Source organism: Anthonomus grandis, chromosome 7, assembly GCF_022605725.1.
Source record: "Anthonomus grandis grandis chromosome 7, icAntGran1.3, whole genome shotgun sequence".
Classification (NCBI taxonomy): Eukaryota; Metazoa; Arthropoda; class Insecta; order Coleoptera; family Curculionidae; genus Anthonomus; species Anthonomus grandis.
In genome coordinates, this window is record NC_065552.1 from 32426336 (window position 1) to 32450536 (window position 24201).

General features: G+C 32.9%; 1 protein-coding gene and 1 long non-coding RNA gene across 3 annotated transcripts in view; one reads left to right on the forward strand and one right to left on the reverse strand.

The window, feature by feature from the left end:
* LOC126738201 (uncharacterized) overlaps window positions 1-24201 on the reverse strand; it is a 265812-nt gene that overhangs the window by 116828 nt on the left and 124783 nt on the right. Inside the window, exon 1 of one of the 2 annotated variants that reach the window (XM_050443411.1) lies at window positions 23880-23936. The exons of the other annotated variant lie outside the window; for it this stretch is intronic. Coding sequence (XP_050299368.1) covers window positions 23880-23923 — 44 coding nt within the window. The 5' untranslated portion in view covers window positions 23924-23936. Of the gene's footprint in view, window positions 1-23879; window positions 23937-24201 lie in introns of those variants that run through there. 2 annotated transcript variants of the gene reach the window in all.
* On the forward strand, window positions 1615-12184 carry LOC126738214 (uncharacterized). The gene is made up of 3 exons (XR_007661255.1): window positions 1615-1839; window positions 5312-5411; window positions 11341-12184. It is a non-coding gene; the product is annotated as an uncharacterized LOC126738214 (long non-coding RNA).

The following is a 24201-nucleotide window of genomic DNA, read 5'->3' on the forward strand; positions in this document are numbered from 1 at the left end:
TCGAACAATATATTTAGGTGAATTTAAGGCATAAAAAATGTTGTTAGGACTTTCTAATTTAGCCAAGGATGCAGATACCATTTGATAGGTCAATAAAATGTAACAAGCCAAAAAAAGAGAATTTTGTAGTTAGGACGTTTAAACTAAGGAGGGCAGAATAGGTTAAAATCATATAGATACTTTATATACTAATATACATAACACAATATACATGTTTAATAATTAGTGGGACAAACTTGGAGAGGTTGTAGAGGGTCTCAAAATAAGCAAATTTTCGCATCAACTCTTATCCGAAAATAATTAGATTTTGAGATACAGGGTGATAACATTTTAAGAATTAATCTTATTTATAATAAATATTCTATATATCATTCTATGCATATACTATTTTTTTAATAAATAAATACATTTTTTATTTTAGCAGTGGCATCCATGCGGGCTACAACCTAGTGAACTTATTAAAAAAAAATGGTACGCCACTATTTTTCCTTCAGATTTTTTTTCCAAATCCTTATTTAATTTAGAGTAAATTTCGTCTCCTGGCTTTCTTTCCTCCGACGTACCGTTTTCACATAAAAAAATAAAATTCGTTGTTCGAAATTTATGTTTCGCTAAAATTTAAATTTGTATGGGTCTTTCAGAAATTATAGTACGTAAATAGCAAATTTGACAAATCGAGGGTTTTAGTTAATATGGGGAAAACAAAGTGTCAATTTAATACTTTTACAATCTGCCTCCTATAATATCCGAAAAAAAAACACTAATTTTAAACACATGGTCTAGTAGAGCGAAATTCAAATTTGGCGCCTCAATCAAATTTTAAATTACCCGCCATTATGACGTCACAAACCCATTTTCACTTCCGGTTAGTACTACTCCACGACATTCAGAGGGCGCAACAGTCAATCGTGTTCTATTGGCTCTTAGGACAGTTTCCTATCTAAATATTAATCTTTGGTTATCTGACCTCTCTTATAATATTTATGTGATCCACCCGGTAAAAGCCTTAACGTCATAATGGAAGTAGCGCAATACAGCAACACAAGACTTACATTTATATCCCATTAATATTTCAAAAAGCTTCTAAAAACATGCCCCACCACCATACTAGCAGTCCTGCATATTTCACGAAAGCGACTACACGTCTGCTTTCGAATGCTCCGTTTTTTGTTTACTGTCCATACGTCTGCGACAGATAGCCATGCCTTAGTGCTGCCGCTTCCTCCAATTTCTCAGCCCCTACTACAAACTTTTCCGTAAAATCTAAAATCCCTACTCCACGGAGATTCCAAACGAAAACATACAACATTTCGTCCGCGGGCATAGGCAAAGCGCAACAACGAAATTTCCCGCATCCTGCTTTTCATACATACAAACAGTTTCCCGCAGCTCACTTTCCGTTTCCCCCCCACTATACTGTCTGTCCTTGTCGCACCCGCAGGACCGTTACGAGATACGTATACAATTTTCAAGGTCGTCATCCCTTCGGGTTCATTTCAACAATGATGGCCGCCGAGTTCCGACCAATAGGAGCCGCGAGTACGGCGCAAATGCGTCGCTAGGCTCCGCCCCTCTCGTTGATAATTTCGTTGCAACACGGTCATTGATACTTGGGAGCCAGTAGGGCGAACGTTTTGTTGCAGCTTTGTGTTCTTTTCAATAATTAGGCCGATTATCGCAGTAATATGAATAAATGGGTTGCTTTTAAATGGATAAAAACGAATTAAAAGGCGTGCGTTTGGAGGGATTGAGTGATAATTGTCGGTGTTATATAGGTTCATATCAGTGAGATATTTATCTAGGATGAACATCCAGGAAGTCCTTCCAAACGCACTATCCGTAAGTTACTTGCAAAGCCACTGATCTATTTTTTATGAATTCTTGTCCAGAGAAGCACGAGCGAGAGTGTGATCAAATTTGGACTGGTACTCACTGTTCTGGGATTTACATAATCCAACAAGTTTAGACTTCTATTCAAGCACTCAAAAAACTATTATTTATTCACACAAATAATGACCTTAGTAGTTTATTTTTCATGCAAAAAGGTTCCATTTTTAGAGTTAGATATACAGTACCGAGCAAAAGTGGAGAAACATTTTATTTAATAAATATCAAGCCAGAGTAATCGACTATTGCCAATAAACAAATACTCACATTATTTCTTTAGGTTCAAAGGAATGCAAAAACATATTTGGTATTTATAAATTCTTGCAACAAAAACAATCTATTTGCTTATCTTTATTTTATGAGGAGCAAAAGTAGAGAAACATTTTTAAAGTTCTTAGTTTATGTTTGCTTATTGAAAGCAATACACAATAATATTTTGTTAATTAATAAAGAATAACCTGTAAATATGCCTCGAGGTATTACTTTGGCGTTATGTATAAAACAGTTGATAATATCAAAATATCAATCGGGTGTTAAGCAAGCAATCATTGCTAAGTAGTTAGGATTAAACCGCTCAGTCGTTTCCAAAACCATAAAGTTACACCGCATTAGGAACTCATTAATAAGTCCACCTAAAACTGGTGGGCCTAGAAAAACGAAGCCTAGAGTTGACGAGAAGATTAAATCCTTAGCTCTTAAAAATCCATTTAACACAGCAGTGGATATAAAATCTCAACTAGACGATGTAAATATTAGTGTCCATACAGTTCGAAGACGTTTAAGGGACAGTGGCTTGCCGGCAAGAAAACCATCCAAGAAACCCTTCATTTCGATGAAGAATCGAACCGCCCGACTTTGCACATGACTATTTAAACTGGTCAGAAGCAAGATGGAATACAGTATTATTTTCGGATGAAAGTAAGTTTAATTTATTTTCTTCTGATGGTATTTTATGGGTCAGGCGCCCTAAAAATAAAAGAGTTGATCCAAAGTATACTTTGGGCACTATTAAGCATGGAAGGGGAAATGTACAAGTGTGGGGTTGTTTCTCTGGAATGGAAATGGGCCCCATTGTCAAAATTTATCGGATTATGGATCGGTTTAAATATTTAGAAATATTAACTGATAATATGTTGCCATATGCAAAGGAAAACATGCCATTGCAATAGAGGTTTCAACACGACAATGATCCGAAGCATACAGCTAAAATTATTAAAAAAATTTTTGAGGACAAAAAAATAACTGTTGTTAAGTGGCCAGCTCAGAGTCCTGACCTTAATCCCATAGAGAATCTATGGGATTTAGTAGACAAAAAAATTCGTAAGGAACATCCCGAAAAATTTTAAAATGGAGACGAGTTGTTTGAAGCAGTTGAAGCTGCATGGCATTCTGTACCCAAGAAGACCTTAGGGAATCTGATTGGATCTATGAAAAGGAGATGACTTGCAGTAATTAAAAATAAGGGATATGCAACTAAATATTAATTTGTTGTTATTATATATTTTCTTTAAATAAATGTGTTTTTGTATTTTTGCTCGCTGTTTTTTTTAAATTAATTTACATATGGCTTTATAATAAGTGGAATTATATTGTTTATGTTTTATTTTTATTATCCAGTTTGGTGTAGTATTATAGGATAAAAAAATTTTAGTTAACTTTAATAAAATAAATTTAAAAATTAAAAAAAAAGTTTCTTTACTTTTGCTCGGTACTGTATATTATACAGTGGATTTACGATGAAAGGAACAGATTGATTTAAAATTCAGGTGTTCTCTTCTTCTTTTATTTTTCGGACACGTCGATTAGCATTGTCACTTGCGCGTTTTTGCATTATAAAGCTTTTCAATACAGGGACCTCGAATAGAAACTGTGGTGTCAAAAAAAATTTTTTTTAACGGAACACCCTGTATATCATGACATTTTACTATTCTTTGGTAATTATATTTTAAATCCTTTTTGTACTGTCTACGCATTTTGAAATTTTTGGCTACATGGTAAAAATGGCGAAGTTCTATGCTGTTAAAAGCATTTTGGGACAACCGGTATATTAAGAATAAGAGTGGCTCCAATATTGAACCTTGCGCACACTGCAACCATAATTTTTTCTAGTTGACTGACCTACACTAGTTTCAACATAAATGAATAATAAAAGAAAAATAAATACAGAACAGTTCAGTAAAAAAGGAATATTGTGACTGTTTAAAACTTTCAATTGTATGATGGAACATGAAATACTATTTCGGTACTTGTGTATAGATTTAGGGAAGAAAGTATTCAAAAAAAATTCGCAATCTTGGCAGATGTTTGAGGCACACAATAATATTTGAGGAGTAAAACAGAAATCATCAAAAATTATTGTAAAAACCGACTACTGTTCAGAAAATAAATTTTGGTCTTTTATTTGTAAGAAAAAATAATTTCATGCTCGTGTGAAACATTTTATCCTTGAAGTGCCCAGTGTTTTTCTTTGGGATCATTTTCTCAATGTATCATATTAAGAATAAGAACATCCAAGTGCGTCAAGAAAACAGCAAAATGCTAAATTAAATATGTAAGATGTTTTTTTTTTCCTTTAAAAAAATATTAAACTAGACCCAAACACTTCGTCCCATTTCTTTTAACGCCGCAATAACTATTAAGATTAGGAAAGAATTTATGGACAAGCCATACAAGAGTAATTCGATACTTGAGGTTCGATCTTATAAACATCCAGTCTAAGAGCCCTGAGATCCAAACTTTGCTTAAAAGATCTTTTTAAAACATACTCGACTTTTGAAGTGAAAGTAGCGTGCGTGAATATTATTTGTTTTAAGTGCTTGTGCCTTATTTTGGATTATTTTTATAATGGTGAGTTTTCTCACGGAGCAATCCAATTTTCATTATTTTTTTTATTTCCTATTTTTATTTTTGTTGCTATTTACATTTCAACATTTTATTTTAAATGTATGTGTTTTACAAGATAATTATAATATTTGACATAAAACATTTAAAACCTGTTTAATCTACATAAAATATTTACAGATAATTCATTTAATAAAAGCAGAGTGCTAGAGCTGCATATCACCTTTTTCCTTTTACGTAAAATGGCCATATAACGTAGATTTATTTACCAACAAGTTGCTTATTGTGAGGTGCTAGAGCCACTTAGCACTGTATTCTGGAGCGTTTGAGCCACTTACAGATTTGAATGTTGCAAACTACGTTTTCCTGTACTATTTATAGTATGAAACTATACCTTTCCAAATATCCTATTTTCCTATCTGTTTAAGCAGTTAATAGCACATTTATATTGCGCTAGTGGATGACAGACACAATGCGTAATAATATTCCAAATGTTTAAATCTTTTAATAATCAAAATATCTAAATACTTAATAAAATAACATAATTAGGAAATTGGTTGCTCAACACATTTATTTTTTCCAGGTACGTTCGTCATGTCATCTTACACTTGACCACATGTATCAACATATTTATCAACATAATCAATAAGTAATTTAAGTATCGTGGTTTTTAAATATATAATGTAAGTAATTATCACTAAGATTAGTATTTGATTTATTTGATTAATATTGTTTTATAATAAAAATTGGTAAACGCCCCATATATTAAAATTAAAATATTTATTTACCGCTACCGGATTTGAATTTAACATTTTTGTCCTGACAAATACGCTATTTAAAAATGATTGCCTCATATACGAGGTGTCCCATAAATAATTATCAATAATTTAACAGCAGATTCCTTTAAATAAAAGAATTAGGTTAGGTTAAATTTTTGTAGTACGAAAGTCAAAGACAACCAAGGGAGCTTTGGTCATAAATTTAATAAATATTTATTCTTCGTTTTTAATAAAACTTGATATATGGTTTATTAATTTATTAATTTAAATGGATTTTTAATTTTTTCAGGTCGCCACTATTTAATTTAATTTTTTATTGCGTTGTTATTGTTAGGCTGTGTTTTGTTATTGTTATTTATTGTTGCTTATTGCGTATGACGTGGAAATCGAAAACCTTGGCCTGCGCGAAGTCCGGACTTTACCCCTTTTTATTTATCTTTTGTATTTTATCAATCATTTGAAGCGTAATAGGTATAACAATTTAAATAGTTTATAAATGTCATTTTTGTTGAGTGTATTGAAAACTTAAAATTTAAATATCTCGAAAAGGGTGAATCGTGCGAACATTTTGAAGTAGGCAATGCTGTTTGAGCAATGCATATTTTCAACAAAACATTAAATTATGCCAATAATATAAAATCCTCATCCATTTTTTCCAAGAGACCACACAAAACGTAAACAAACAAGTCACGGTCTCATAAGCAAATTTTATTGGCTACACGTGTTTCGCCCTGTATAAGCAACATCAGGCCTTAGGACCTACACAAATACGGGTAAAACTTACAACAAAAAAAAAGTTTTTTGCTTGTGAGACCGTGACTTTGTTTTTTATTTGTTTAAATTATGCCAAGCCTAAAAAAGTGAGGTTAAAAAAAATTTAATGGTGCTGGTGAACAAAAAGATTAATTTAACGATTTGCGATATAAAAAGAAAATTTTATTAAAAAGCGACGAATACATTCCAAATTTATAACCAAAGTTTAAAAAAAAAATCATTAAGTTTATGACCCTGTATCTCGATTGTCTTTGACTTTCTGACTAGGAAAATTTAACTTAACCTCCCTTTTTCTTAAAGGAATCTGCTATTAAATTATTTACTATTATTTATGGAATACCCTGTATATAGAATATTAGTTACCTAAAGCAATATCTTCTTTAGTTATTTACTTGATTACATGTACAAAGATACAGGGTGTTAAAGTTAAGAATAATTATTTGTTTATTTATTATAACTTTTAAACTACCAGCTCAATTTTAATTAAATTTCGCATGCAAGTTGTTGTAGTGAACTATCAATTACTGATGAAGCCCATTTAAAAAAATTGCCACTGGCGTAACATACGGAGGGACTTGGTCCTTTTTTGTCTCAAATCTACGAGGCGATAAAATATTTTTTTTAAGAAGTCAACTGTTAGATTATCCATTTAATTTGGAAAAAAAGTTACTCTTGCAAAAATATCATTTAAGGCACTGTTTTTAAAATATCTTAGTTTACTGCCTTCAGGTAGTATTATTCTTATACTTTCAATAGTATTATGCTGTAGGGAATAAATGACTGGTCATAGTAATATTACTCAATTTTAATCTAGAATTTCTTTAACAAGGAGTATTCTCACAAATAAGCCCCAACCCCAACTTCCTTCCTAATGATATGAGCAATCTCTTGTTTCTCTTAATAAGAAATAAAAATGTTTCTAGTCAATGAACTTCGATTATATATGAGTTCATTATTGTGGACAACCACTTGTTTTAATAAGAACATTCGTCTTTTAATATAATTAGCTTGTAAGTTGGTACATCCAGCTTATTTAACAAAATTTGCTTAATTCACAACTTAATTAGAAACCAATCTGCTTGAACATGGTTGGCATATGGTATTCATTGTTTATTATCAAATTGTATTTCCAATAGGAGTTCCACGTATATTTTAATAGAAAGAGAGTTCAGTTCAACTAATGATAGAATTAATATTAATAAAATAAAAGATATCTGCTTTATAGATTTGAAACTAACCACAACTGCAAGTATTGAAGTAACGAAAATTCTCATTTGCTTGTAAAATGATACAAGCAGTATTCTGAAAAAATTAGCGCATGCATGGGCAAAATCAACTCAATGTGGATGAAAATTGCCTTCTTGATGAGGCCCATTCCTCTCCTCTTCACTATGTTCTTGCAGTGTAAAAATGATAAGAAAACAAACTTTTATACACAGGGATAGGATAAGTCCTTTGAGAGACTTGACGATTTGATGTCAATCACAACCTCAAAATTCTTAAGAAGTATATTTTAAGTAACATTTTACAAAATGAAGGTATTTGACTTTTTAAATGAACTCAAATTTTGCTCTAAAACACTGTTAATTCCCAACAATTATAATTCAGATTTCGAGAATTCCGAAATTGCAATAGATCAAGTTAAGTCGAAATTTAGTTTTCATCTTATATTTTTCCAAGAAACCAGGAACATTTTCTGATTTACGACTGTAATTGGATAAAAAATGGCCATTTATATAAAAAGTTCGTCAAAAAACTATTTCTTCATTTACATTCTCTATTTTATTTCATACGCATTATATAATATGGTCCACACAAAATATTTTTAGATCACCTGCATTATTCTGCTTTCGAGAAACAGCTGCATTTTACTAATCGATCCGATAGAAGACCTTCAACTTTACACTGTTGCATCGCAGTGTTAAAATCGATAGCATCCAAAAATAGCGAATTGGCTTGAGGGGGTATAAACCTAATCATTAAATTAATTAATTTGGTATAATAAGTTCGTTATTATTTTCTCTATAAAGGGGACGCTGAAGAAAGTTATGTCATCAAGAAGAAACAAATATGATATACCTGATATAAATAACTTGATTGTGACAGAACTTTTTTTTAATACAATGTCAAAAAAATATTACAGAGGCATTAATCGAGGATGCAAATTGATTTCTAGACGACTTGACCAAACAATAAGTGCGTCAAAGCTTGTTCCCCTCAGAAACAAACTATATTATAGACATGTTTTGGATCTTAACACGAAAAGTTGTTCCCCATCCTGTAATGCCTTGCTATACGTGTTCGATTCACCAACCTGTATATAATTTCCTTCTATTCCTTTCATTTTATTTTTTTAAAGTCATAATAATAAATTCAATATTAAAGACTTCCATACTTTTGTTCGCCGTTGCATATAAATTAGATTTACTTTCTTTTGATAAAAATGTTGGAGCGCTATTGAATATCTGTTTTTAAAGAAAAAGGGAGTTGTCAGGAAAATGTGATAGGAAGGAACTTCCAGATAAGATTATCAACGCCATTAGGAAGATTAAGAGAGAGAGAGAGAGAGAGAGAGAGAGAGATAGAAATGCTTTTGCGTCTAATTAAGTAGGCATTAAGGAATGGGGAGTCGAGGAGATCGAGACCGATATTAAAACGAAATTAGCAGAATATTTTTATCAGCAGTATCACGTCAAGTAAGATTATTACAGAAAAATGTATATTTTTATTAAAGAAGTAATTATAATTATGGGAAAGCCTAGAAAGGCCTAAAACACATAATGGAACTTAATAATTACACAAGTTATAGCTACTAGAGAGAGTTATATATTATTTACTCTATTATAACTTTCAAATATTGTATAGGTAACTCCGCCTCCGACTTTTTCGGATAATATTTATTTAATTATCTTGCTTTCTAATAATCGATAAAATTACGCTCCTAGCAACGACCTCGACGCTAAATTTAACCAGACAAAGAGCAGATCTCTCTTCAGTAATTTCCCTAATTGAAGCAGTGTGTTCCTAACCGAGAACGTATATAATTAACCAATTATTCGGCATACAAAATTTTTGAAACTAATTTGGTTGGCAGAGCTTTAATTTGACAAAATTTGATTTGTTTACTTCTCGTGGGGTAGCGTGATACTTTTTATTCTAGAGCCATTTATAACTAACAGAAACTTATAAAGCTCCTATATAGATAAAAATTAGAATAATTTTTTAATTAGGGTATACAAATTACAACTAATTTACATGCAACGATAAATGGAGCTTTGAAATTTATCTATATGCAATTTCAGTTTTTTTCGACTTTACAATTTTAATCTATAAGCTATAGACAACCAATTGATAGATCACTGAGAGCTTTGAATATACGAAACTTTTTAATCAATACTGAAACTTTTCGATGCACTCTGTCTGACACACTATTAATCATTTGGATGCTTTTGTATAATTTTCAATTGCATAACTGTATATTTGTGTTGTGATAAGCTCACAAAGTTTTTTGTTACTTATAATATATTGAATTATGTCCTATGATTTGAAAAAATTAGGTTACGCGCTTTTTCTTAATAAACTCGTTAATAGGTAAATTATACCTTGTGAAGTGGTAGTGAAATCCAGTCGAAGTTTAGCAAAATACTAGTTTTAACTCTATGAAATATAATAATTAAATCGAAAGCAAATATACAGGAGATTAATCGGTTATTTTACATTGGGCATTTTTTGCACAGACAAATGTGAAAAAAAATTACAAAAAATTATTGTATTTAATATTCTCATAAATCAAATATATAAGAAGCTAATTTAAATACATTTTTATGTCGTAATTTAAATTAGTAAAAAAATCGAGTAAGTGAATACATAAAAATTTTCAAAAATCTATCAGAATTTATAAACTAAACAATCCTGTATATTTGAAGAAAACTTGCTTAAAAGTAATTTTTAATGTTGGAAATAAAATCCAAATTAATTTAAATTTTTAAAACAGAAACAACAGAAATGCTCAAAATTTACATATTAAAAAAGACAGATGTTAAAATATATTGAACTGGACGCAACATACGGTACCTGCAGAACATTAAATTTATCTACAAATTTTTCATTTCACTTTCCACCTTACATTTACACGTACTTCTGGGAATAGTCATTATATATTAAAGTCACCAACATATGGCGAACATGTTATTTATGCAACATGCATTACGAATATCCTGTTTATCATAGTATTCCATAAAGAAAACGAAACGAAACAAAATTTGTGTGATGAATCACCATATTGCTTGCAAGCCATCATAATAATTGACAATCGAAAAAAAATCGACTACTAAAAATATGTATTTTCACAGTATTTATTTACTACCATTTATGTCCGATTTAAATCTCGTGCCAATAGTCCGAACCGAACTTCGACTGTCAACTGCCTCCCAACGGCGACGCGGCACCTTACATACTCCACTGACCATGATTCCGGAAGATTCGCTGACCACTTGTGTCATTTCGGAATGATGGAGGACAGCTGGTGTTGCTAATATCGTTACAATAATTTGCGTTACAAGTATATTGTTTCCAATAGGCCTACACCCAATTTCACAAAAAATTAATAATATATAATATTTTGGGCTATATATAAGAATATACGCTGGGCCTTAAACCAATATATTTTAACATACGCATATCCTTCACAAACCAATATCGATCCTACCAAGAATAAATCCTACTACCTGAAACGAAAGTAATATGGTATATAATATGGATAGTAAGGTGGTATCTGTCAACTACTAAATCTCATAAGAAGCATACGGATATATTATAATATGTTAGAACAAATGTGCCTAATTTTACTGCTGGTACTGTCTAACTTGAACATGATATATTGTCAACCAAATTAATTACAGTCAGTATAAAACAAATAATTTCCACTGTTTAATTTCTAAACAATTAATAATTACTAATCAATTTCACAACCGAATTTGCGAAGCACAAAATGCAACGTTAGCAATAATTGCGCGTATTTCATCTTTATTTTACTATGGGTCATTGACATAATTTGTAGGTATAAAGACAAGCTCGAAATCTAGGGAGATCATGTACCTGAGCCCAAAACCAAACTCGCTCCGCCACCAACAAAGGCCAAAATCCTACCAATTGTCATCCGAGAGAAGCAGAGGTACGAGGAGGTATTTGCTGCCCTCAAAGCCATAGGGGTAAACCAAGGCCGCGTCGTCAAAACACGTGATGGCGTTAAAATTCATCCGCAGTCGGTCGAGGACTCGGAGCTGAGAGGCATCAAAATCAGGGTGGAAGCCTAGAGAAATAAATCCAGGATATAGATCCAGTGCCACAGGTGCCAACTCCACAGGCACGCCCAGGCCGGGTGTCAGCAGCCTTCAAATGCGTGAAGTGTGGCCAACTTCACGCAACCGCTGAATGCACAAAACCAAGGGACCAGCCAGCCACATGCGCAAATTGCGGAGGACCGCACACAGCGAATTACCTGGGATGCCCCAGAAACACAAAACAGATCCTGAAGGCCGAAGCTGCCAGACGGGATCGCCCATTCACCTGGAGCACCCAGGACAACAGCCGCCTCGCCGCACCCTCCACACCCCAGCATCCAGCAGCAGCTGCCGCCCCACCTCTGCCCGGTACAGACCCGAATGCTATGCTTCCAAGCATTCTTTGCTTCAATGCAGCAGCAATTCCAAATGCTGCTGCAGAGCATTAAACCAGTAGAGGCCAACTAACTTTCGCACATTTTCCTCACAAAGGCCACCTATTTTTGTTTTATGTTAATACCTTAATTTTTAAGAAAATATCCATTTAGTTAAGTAGGCATGAATCTTAGGATTAACCTGTATATATATTTAATATAAATAAATGTCAGTTTCAAAGTAAAATAGAGATCATCAGTTATTCGATAACCACTTCGTGCTGATCCTCTACCCTCAGGCAGGAATCGGTTGGACCATAAGCCGCTGGTCTCCGCCTATGGGTGGAATACCCTTGTAAGGGGGTAACTCTGCCCTTTGGGGAAATCGACAAATTACCTGCAAGTTACCCAGTCGGTCTCCTTACCTGAGGGTTGGCTCGGATAGCTAGGTTCCGGGGAATCCCGGGGCATAGTTATTCAAAGGGTTGGATTTAAAACTATTTCTTAATTTAGGTATTTTTATTGTTGATAACGCCCCTCAGCTGAAAACCGATGGTCAAAATGACACCTTGCACTACCCTTGGCCTTTTGTGGTAAGGCCCTTTGTACAGCCTAAGGTGACACAATACATTTGTTAAACAAAGTAAGTCGTTTTCCTCGAGCCATCTATCGCCCATCCCCGCATAATCAAGGAGCCAGAAAGGCCTATTGGCCCTTTAATCAACGCAGCTACGCAGGTACTATTTTATTTGAGAGGAGTTGGAGGTCCGCCGAACCAAGTCGACTGGACGGCGTGACAATATCATCTATAGAAACAGGAACAATTTTCGCTAAAAGAAAAGGAATAATCTATTTTACTGCTGACCAACTTCCACAAAAACGTCACTGAGCAAAAGAGTCTGAGAATTCTACTCGAAGAAATAAATCCGCCATCACCGGACGAGCTTGATCTACCTGTCTGAAGCCATCTTTCAAAAACCTAATATATTTTAAGGAAATTAATATGACTGATAGAACGGACGCCATGGTAAAGAACCATATTTAAATTTTGACCAAGAAAAAATATATTAGGTTCACAGACAGGGTGCTGCTTAATCTTTGATATTAAAAGTCAACCCAGATTGGTATACCATAGAAGTCTACATTAGAAGTGCTTGGTTAAAATTAAAATGTTGGTGAGTTTCTTGTTGTCTATAGGTAAACTATTCAAGATTATGCATTATCTTTGAAAAAGGAACGAATGTTTAAAAGAAGCAATGTAGAGATGTGGACAATACCAATTCGAGATTACGAGTTTAAATAGTTAGTATTTGAAGAGATTCTAATTTCAGTAGACAATATCTAACGTAAGTTAAGCATATTTGAGCTTAGGTTATTGATTTTATGTTAGATTATGTGCTGAAATTGCGTTGTTCAAGCTCTTCATATAATAAAGAGGCAGAACCAGAGAGTCACAAAGAAGGAACCTAGATGATGTCTAACGCCTTTGCAACGTTGCATCAGAGTCGGTTGACTCTGGAAGTGTTTAGTTATCGATAAGTTTTTAACTTCCGTCTCTATTCTTACCAAAAAAGACTGTTAGAGACTATGCTATTGAAGTTAGTTATTAAAGCGACTATTTTCCGTGCTAGATTTAAGAAGTAAGTCACAACCCTCAATCTTACTGAGGAATTAGGTTTACCAAATAAAGTTTTACAGCAAAATAAGGCAACAATTCACCCTAGGAGACCTACATCTATTCAATAGACCCCGAATAGAGTTTCCCAAATTAAATAACTTATTTCTTAAGTTAGTTATGCCCAACAAATATAAACCACAAGAACGACAATAATAGGTTTCTGATGAATCATTGGTGAACCATCGAAGTGAAAATGGGCCTCATCACTGAAAATTATTTTATTTGCAAAATCAGCAGGTTGTTCTCTTCGCTGTTCATGGTCTGCTGTTATTGAGTCATTGGGATTTTGTAGGCATGTAGCTGTTAATCTTTAGTGAGAATTCGCTGAAGGATGCCTGTTGAAGTTCATTTCTTGTGCCCGATGACAAGTTGACGTCTCTGGCCTTTCTGTCACACTCTTGCGAACTGCCTTGATGTTTTGTTCTGAACGACTCTACGAACTTGTATCGTATGTTTTACATCACTAACCAAACCAGTACTTTTGAATTTTTGATTATTCTTTTCAGAGTACATGAATTAGGAACATTAATTTCGACCGAACATTGGATGCACTTTACGAATAGTAGCAATTCACTTTCACTATTTTGATAATCAGGACTCGTTGTAATGCTCCATGTTTACTAAGTCCCATCTGTCAACTTCTGATCTGTCACATCATGATCATGTAACATTATGACTGCCAAACAAGGCGTGCAATTCAAATCTTGCGTTCTTACTGAAACACCCTTTACATATGTTTTTTATATTATATCACTTTCATCAAGCATATAAATAAAAATGGAACTCAATTCTATTAAGAGTCACTCATTTGCAATTCAAGGTTTCCGAGGCAGTCGGGTCAGGCCCTCCCACGCAAACCCGCATCAATCAAGATTTCGTAACAATGTAAAGTAATTTTCTACGGATACGTAGAGAGCATATTTTATTTTTTTCTGCACGAAAAATGTGTGTTAATCGCGACGCTCGTAAATTCGCTTTTGATCCTTATCGCGAGGTCGTAATGCAGGAAGTTGTTGGTTTTCGTATGCGCCGGAACTAATCGTTTGCATTTTTCATTTTTATTTCAGTTCTTTTGATGCAAGATAGCCTATCCGTTTGAGCAGGTGTTTGACCTTTTATAGATTTTATTTCTGTTGCCAATTTTGTTCCTGTAAAAGTGATAGTTAGCCATAACCCAACAACATTGAAAGACTAGTATTCGTAAACAACAACTTTGTTTGAGTTCAATATCTGCTCAGGGGTAAGGGGGAGTTTTGTTTACAAACATAAATATTAACCCAAATACAAATTATTTGTCTTAGATTGTGGTTTAAAAATAAAACGTAGAAATAGATGTAACGTATTCTAAGAGTGAATATAACATCTGTAAACCAACAAAAAAATTATTAACATTATTAAGACAATTAAAGGCGATCTTCTCACAAGTAAATATCGATACTTTCTTAACATCACATCCTGGAAAAACCGTCTTCATAGACGTAGAATAGGGAATCTTAGAAATATGCCTAAATAAAAACTTGAATGTGAATGTGTGGGTGAAATTTGAGTATATAAGTGAAATAATAAAATATTTTCTAAAAAATAATTAACTATTAATCGATTATAAAAAAAGTAAAACTGGAGTTTTGTCCATGGTTTTACTAACAAGACCTATTTCATGTTTTGTTGTTGTTTTGGCAGAAAAATGGCATATGTACACCTATAGTTATTACGTATTTTCAATAAATACATTAGGTAGATTAGTTTCCGATACAGCAATACTGCCTCTTTGAAGAAGTCAGCACCCTATATATATTATCTGGTGTGATATAAAATAGGTGATGTAAAACTGATGATCTTAAAACATGAATTATTAAGAAATTTATTAAATATTTAATTAAGATAAATCCTTCTTATTAGGTACATACGTTTACTCTAATGAAGTGCGTTAAAAAACACATAAATACTTTATAAACGATAATATTACTTATATTTATAGCATACTCTATTATTAATTAATATTTATGATGTAAATATTTTTTGACGACGTCACTGGTAGTGATTATGTTCAACATCAACAATGATACTGCCGAAATATCAGATCCTTGATATTTCGGTAGTCTCAAGGAGATAATTTTGTTTTTTTTACCGCCATCTATATCTCGAGAAATAGAAGCTTTTTTAGTGTTAGGTTATATTCAAAATTATTGACACAACACAATATATGTCAAAACCAGAATTTTGTATAAAGTTAACTTTATCGGGTAGACGGGACCCGATAAAGTTCTACATTTTGAAGTTAACATGTGACGTTATTCCACAAGTTAACTTTAAGTTATCTGTCAAAATAGTTTTATAATACCGGCCCTAAGTCGTATTTTGTTATGGTGTCCAATATTTGACAAACTTTATACTTTTTAACGGGCCTTGTAAACGTTGGACGTTAGATCCGAACGAAATCTTAGAGTTTTCTAATGAGAAAACTCGTTCCTAATTTCCTCCTTCGAAGTTAAATAATTCTCAAGCCAGTCGAGTTTTGGAGGGACCACTCGACGTTTTTTTTGTAATTTCTTTTAACATGTCTTATAATAAAACATATATGCCTAGACAGAAAAAAAGATGATACATTCTTACGAGTTTTAAATTTCGTTAATTTGTTTATGCACTATCACCTTTTATTAATATTAACGGTATGACAGTAATATAAGTTTGCATTACATTTTTTTACGATCACAAACCCTTTTTACACGCATATCATCATTATTGTGCTTCGTCATCCCAGCTTTCAATTCCATTCTTACTTTTGCTTTGCAAATCACAATTGGGAAGGATTTCTATGGCTCATCAGACGTCTCGAACCATTCTGAAACTCGTAGTAGTTTTATTTTCCTCGACACGGAGTAATACGTTCACTTAATCGTTGGTTTTGTCCTTCGTGCTGATTTTGCTTATAATTTTTATATTGGGAACTATTTAAGCCGCACCTTTTGCTCGGATTCTTAACCATTTAATCATGGTGACTTTCTCCTTAACGGAATGCGTTATTATTACTTTTATCAAGTATGGAGTTATTGAAAGAAAAATTATTGCCGATATCAATCAAGAGGATTTATCGTGGATTTTACTAAATTCCAAAGCCTGGTCAGTACGTACGTTAAAATATAGGCATCAGATTGATTCATATCTCTTCAAAGCAGTCTCTTTTTAATTTTTAACTTATTTAACAATATAGGATACAAGCTATTTTTTCAATACAACATATTACAGTTTATCACTATCCATAGTTACCAATACCGATGACAATTACATACTTTTTAATTCTCTCTGCTCATATTGAGTTGCGTTTGCAGATCTCAACCTACAGGCCAAAGGTTCATGTTTGCCATAATTAGTTGAATGGAATAGAAGAATATTGCAAAAATATCCAGTGTCTCTACCCCGTCCAGCGGTACAATTCAAAGGAAGAAAATATTATAATTTAAGAGACTTGATGTGACCATAAATAAGGTTATTCCAAAAACATCAGCTATCTGCCTCTTTTCAGACAATATCATAATTTTCATAATCTTAATAGCCACAATCCTCAGGAGTTTCGTCTGAACTCTTTCAATTTCTTCACTCCAAATGCCATAACATGGAAACCACAAGACAAAATAGTATTCCAACTGAATAAACTAATAAATAGTAATATACAATAAAATAAAGTAGTACCAAACGAACAAAACAGCAATACAGCTATAAAAAGCTTGTGAAGACCAAGTCCATTAAGTCCGCTGACAAGCATTGAACAAATCTTAACATCTTGTAAGTTTTTGATACAATATTTTAAATATTAGTGTTAAAAGATTGGTGTCAAATGTCACCCCAAGATCTTGAAGTTCTTTTGAGTTACTAATAAAAATAATTAAATAATAAAAAATAATAGAAAAGGCAAGAGTGCAGTTGAACATAATTTGGTCAGGTGATTTATAAACTTATCCTTAAGGAGAAATAGACATACACTCCTTCAGTAAAATAAAAAAAAAGCTAACAAATTTAAAAAGAAAAATTATTTTTTTATAATCTATCATAAAACTAGATGATGTGTGGGTACAAGATTTGATTATTGGCGGAATTAGCTATTAAATCAAGAAGATTGGGGCAAGGACGAGACATAGTTTTTAATATGGTTAGAGAAAAAGCAGACTTGTAGGGCAGAGGGTAGACTATTAAATACTTTAGCCAGGTCATTATATTGTAGCGTGTTATTTTTCTACTCCTTATGTTCACTAATGCTCCATTGATATTTCATTAATTACATTAATAATTTCAGTCAACTTCTTTTATTTATATTTCTTTAAATTCACACTGTCAATTACATATTACTACTGTAACGCATCACTCTCCTGGTTTAATTATCCATGCTTTCTGTTGACGGTCCGTCACTCTTCTGGTTGGTCTTAATTAATGTTTTCTCTGATTGGCTGATATTGACAGGTCAGGCGAGAGGTGGGGTCGTTACTGATTTAGTCGGTACTGCGTCCATTTTTCGACGACTTGATCTCGTGTTGCAGGTAGGAGCGCACGTAAAAGGCCAGTTTTTTATTTCCGAAGTTTGTGAAGCAGGAAGTGGCCAATATGGTTTGTAATTTATAGTCCTTAATCTTGTTCCTTTAGGGAACCGTTTAATTCATAATTCTGGTGCAGGATGCCCAAGATTTTGATGGATAGAGAATGAAACTTGGCAAGGTGAGTGTGTCACATTTTTAACGCCATTCATTTTTTATAGATAGTGAATACAATGGCAACCGTTGTTTTAGGGTTTTACTTTTCCGTTTTCCCCTTTATTCTTCTTCAATTGTTGATGGCTGCAGGCTTTTGATTTCCCCGGGAAATTGCTGAAAGCGGTGGAGCTGGAGCCAGAGCTAGAGCTATAGTATTAGACATTCCCAGTCCGGCATACATTCACAGCCTCGATTTTGAAGGCTAGCCGTTCATTTCTTGGAGGAATATACAAGCCAGTTTATTCCATTTATTTAAATATTACTAACCATAGATTTGTCTCACTTATTTAAATTTTTATTAGTATACCTATTTAATTTCAATTTATTGCTACAAATATTTAATCAATATCATAATTTAATACGTCAATTTCTTCAATTTTAGTTATTTTTTGTTCAGTATTTTTCACTACCTTTTTTGGTAGTTAAGTAGATATAACTCGGTTAAGGCTGATATGCCTTAGGTAAAAAGGTTCGTGAACTTTCCCCTGTGTACTACAAATATATACAAAAAACTTTAATAATTGCAATTTATTTTTCAAGTGCTGAAATCTCCCTAGTAGCGAAATCATAATTTAAATGTTACTTTTGTCAAACTTATTTTAATCATATCAACATTATTCATATTTTAATTTATAATAAATTATTAACATTTAACAGATTAGAAGTCATTTAATTGTTAATTGAAACCTATATACCAAGTCTTTTTCTTCTTTCATTTATAAACAAAAACTAAGTGACGCCCTCTTATTTAATAGTTATAATCAAGTTTAGATTCTTTAATAGCCAGTCATAAGTGAACCTTCGAACAATCCCAAGCGCCTTCAATAATTCTGAGCTACCGTCTGCAAACTCTTGGCAAAATAGTTACACTGTAAAGTTAACGCCACAATATGTAAAAGATCTGTCAAATTTTGCGAATTGATGACTAGGTATGATGATCCCATTAAATCACAAATTAAAGGTATTAACATCTGTCCTGTATGGGAGTTTTTAAAAGAAGTATTGAGGAGACTTTAACCTTATTATTTTATGATACAATACATATCTATTAATAAAACGTCTCTGTTTCATATTTTGGGGTCTATTTCTCAAAAATTGCTGCGGTTTGTTGTATCAGCACCTTTGATGATCAAAGAAATCGTAAAATAGGTTAACGTAAACGACAACTATACTATGGAATCAGAACCAAGTGATACAATAAATGATATTTTAAAACAATTTAGTGTATTTATTTAGACCCCATTTTGTCTATATTGAACCAGTGGAAAATTCCCGCCCAGGTCTTCCTTGACCACTTTGTGCATCATTAGCAAAAGTAATATATCGGAAAACTTTTTGTCAGGTGCAATACATGGGAAGTAAGAATATTGAAAACAGCATTGGTCTGCAATGAAAGATTTGAGGTACTCCGAAGGGAATCTCAGTGATTTCAGAAACTGTTTGACACTTTTTGACCGACTGTACTCGGCCCATAATGAGTCTAAAGCGTTGTTGATCCTATCAAAGGCCTTTCTAAAGTCTAAATATAGAACGTCAACCTGTCTACCCTTCCTCATGCGTCCGATCTAGCTATATCTTTCAGAGAAAACCAAATTTGTTTAAAAATCTATGTTGTTAACTTATTAAATTGCCATATAATAGGAATGCAGGCTCTATTGTACTTCAAAGAGTACAACAGAATAAGGGAGGTTTTTTTTGAAATGAGAATTCTTCCTATTAGTCCCACAACTAATATATTAGCCATTCCGAGCAAACAAAACGATTATCTTGCATCATAGGTTAAAGATAGGTTCGAGGGAGAAAAGTTTTCATTAAATGACATCAGTGCAAGAAAGAGATGGTTTTTTTAGTAGATCTACTGACCCTTGTAAGTAATGGATGAGATATCCATGTCTTAGACTAGACAATAAAAATTATTAACTTATTGTATGGCAATTCCATAAGCTTTATGTAAAAAAACTCCATAAGCTGTAAAGCGAATAATTCGTTTGTTCAAATATTAACACTCCAAAAGAAAAAGAACCATTTTTGGTGCCAAAAACCACTAAATATGACGGAGTTTAATGTCATCTAATTAATATTTTAAGGGACAAAACAGAGATATACAATTATATATACAAACACATATTATATGTACATTTTATATACAAATTTGTTCACTTAAGTTCAAGAAACAAAAACTTTCCTTAAAATTATGATTTATATTGTTGATAAAAAGAAATTATATTTTATATATTGTAACGATATTAGAAACGCCGAGAATTCCAGCTGATTCTCCGTCATTTGGGAATTATATAGTGGCATATCGCACGACGTCGAATCTTCCGGAATCATGGTCAGCTGAGTATATAAGGAGCCGCGTCACCTGTATATACTCGGCCCTCTTAACAGCCAATGCCAAACTGGACCTCCAACACCAAGCCTTTCTAATTTATTGCATAGTAAATCGTAGTTGACCCTATCAAAGGCCTTTGTAAGGTCTAAGTATAGAAAGTCAACCTGCCTACCCCTCTCCACTAATATATCCTTTAAAGAGAACCACATATTTATTAAAGTGGATGCGCCTTAAAAATCCTTTTTTTGTATTAATTATATGAAAATGGTGCCCCTCCGCTTGTTGGAGAGAGAAAAGTTTTCATTAAATGACATCAGCGAAAGAGAGAGAATACATTGTAAAACATATTTTATTTTTATCATTTTATTATATTATATATTTTTTATTTTATATTTTAATATATGTATTCTCATTTAAAACAAAACTCTTTTAATGATCTATAATAATTCTATCTCAATTTAATTAATTCCATAATCAATTAATAACTTGATATATTTAAAATAACGTATATTGCTAAAGATCTCTAATATTCATTGAGTTAAGGGGACACCCAAAAATATTAATTGGCGGGTGAGTCAGAAAGCAACGTTTGAGAGAAATGTGTGTAAGGTGGTGTGTTTGAAAAAGAGTTGTGTTTACTGGTTAAACCAGGCTGCTAAATTTAATAGTGGTGAATATGTGAGAAATAGTTGATCTTGAGTAGATATGTGGCCATTATGAGAAGTTTGTACAGATCTGTTTGCGCTTCTTGAAGATGCCCGCACAAGTAGGTGTGAAAGCCTCTGTTCAATTAGAAACGAATGCGCAATTCCTCGAGTGCTGTCTGGTAAGACTGGGGGCCTTACCTGGGGCTCGATTGACACAAATAAACAGAAGGATATAGTAGAAATATATGTCTAATTCGTTGAGATGCTTACTGTTTAGCGGCAGTGGAGCGTCTAAGGAAGCCCTTACTATTCTAGGTGACACTAGCTAGTCGTCAAATAAAGGAATATAATATGTTTGACATATATATATATATTGAAATGTGACATTGTGTAAATTGATGTTAACTGATGTTGACTGGAACGGAAGTTCCCCGGTAAGTATATTTTATTATTGTCAAAAGTTGACAGAACAGTAAATATTATTTTTTTTATTATTTTTATGTGATGTTCGAGTTTATGTCTAACAATATGAGAAGGATGACTGTTGAGTGAATTTGCATTGTAGATACCCATTGGCTAAGAACAACTCTGACAGGTAATAAAGCGTATTTTACAACATTTGTTTTTTAATAAATCTACTGACCTTTGTAAGTAATGGAATGAGACATCAAAGTCTTAGATTAGACGATAAAGTTGATTACATTATCAGTTACTTATTCCCCTCTTGAAAGTCTTGGACATACTTACTGAGAAAGTCCAAACCTACTCTAGGATGACAATATCTAATACTCCAATTTAGTCCAGAAAAAAAAACATTCCGTTTGTCAACCAATTAGCAAGAGGATATAATTAAGTTCTGCTAATTGGGTATGAAATGTAGTTTAAAGAAACTACGTTTATAAGATATTAAATTCCGATTAACTATGATAAACCTTGTTATGTAGCTTGTTTATTTCCAAATGAAGTGGAAAGAGTTGGTAAATAAATAAAGAGAATGATTGAATGATAATATTAAAACAGCATTAATTATTATAATAAATAGTTATTGCAATCTACTATTAAAAAAAGCTAATTATGGACTAATGGAGACATTTTGCATATCATAGGGTAATCAGTCAAGGTGGTTCTTACCTACAGGAAAATATGAACAGTAAGAAATTTCGTTTTGTCAAAATTAGAGAAAAAATATGGTATATCTATTACAGTAGATAATTTTAAATGGAAGGAATTTTAAAAGCTTCACAATAAATATGTGATGAAATGACCATCAAATGGGTAGCGGAGTGGTTCAATAGCTAAAGGTTCTTTTCTTGATGGTCAGTCAGGAATTCTAACGAAGCCCCGATGTCGAAAAAATGTCAGTACTTCTCTTCACTACTTCAATAAGTAAATAATGCATCTCTACTCCTTATGAGTCGGCTAGAAAACGTCTAGGAAATGTAACTATTTGAACAAAGTCGAGGTATTACCTTATGTAAGGCAATTCCATAAGCTGTAAAGAGAATAATTAGTTCGTTCACATATTAACACTCCGAAGGAAAAAGAACCGTTTTTGGTGCCAAGAACCACTAAAAGTCTAACGCCATCTAATCGATATTTCAAAGGATCAAACAGAGAAATAAATTTCAACAAACCAAAAATTTCGCTGAAATTATGACAACGATATAAGAAACGCCGAGAATTCCTGCTGATTCCTCGTCATTTCGGAATTACACAAGTAACATATCGCACGACGTCTCTGGAGAGTGGAGACGCGAGTAAGGTCAGCGAATCTTCCGGAATCATGGTCAGCCGAGTATATAAGGAGCCGCGTCGCCTGTATATACTCGGCCCGTAATGAGTCTAAACAGCGAATGCCAAACTGGAACTTTAACACCCAACCTTTCTAATTTAGTGCATGATAAAACGTTGTTGACTCTATCAAAGACCTTTCTAAGGTCGGGAGTCAGTTGACACTCGGAATATTGGCGCGATATTTAAATAGTAGTAAAAAAATACAGTAAAAATAAATATTTTTAGTAAGTTTGTAAATCAATCATCGATTTTTTTAATTAATAATGATTATCCGAGCAGTCCTATGGTTGGAACCTTTGGTGTGACAGTAAAATAAAGAGTTGTGGTTGGTGGTGTTTCGTGATTCCATTTGAAAAAAGAAAAATCAGTATTTTGTTCAATTTTAGGCATTGGGGTTCTCCCAGTTTCAACTGTCGTGTAAAACGGAAAAGCATTGCGGTGTTATGACCTACTAAATCAAATATTAAGTTTTGTAACGTGATTTAGAAACACGGAATTCAATCGAAAAACATTTCACTATTAAATTTCCTTTGCATGACGATCATATGTATAACTTATAGCTCAGCTACATTCTTTATACAGTTTGCACGATATAATTATTGCTAATAATAAACCAGCAATCTAAAAATTGTCATTGAATTTCATAATTATATCCAGTTGTTGATGGAAAACATTGAAGTCATGAAGCGTAAAGATGATCATTATTAAATCACTGTAATCACATAAGTATTAAGAATAAATCTTACCCAGAAACACCTAAGGCTTCAAAGTAACCTGGGCGGATTAACATCTCGTTTTCTTACCTAAAACAAAAAAAAAAAGGTTGAACCTAAACTTTTATAAATGTAGTTACGAGATATAGGAAAATAATCATAAACTACCGCAAGTTTGCCCAACTCCCATATTTCTTCGTAGCCTTAATTTTTTTTTCGTCAACTTTCGACTGGATGGTTAAAAGTTCGTCGCAACCGAACGAAAAAGCTCCAGTTCTATAACAAACTTCTAACTTCCATAAAAACTTTTAGGTAAAGAAAAGAAAAATAGGGGAAAGAAGATGAAGTCAACTGA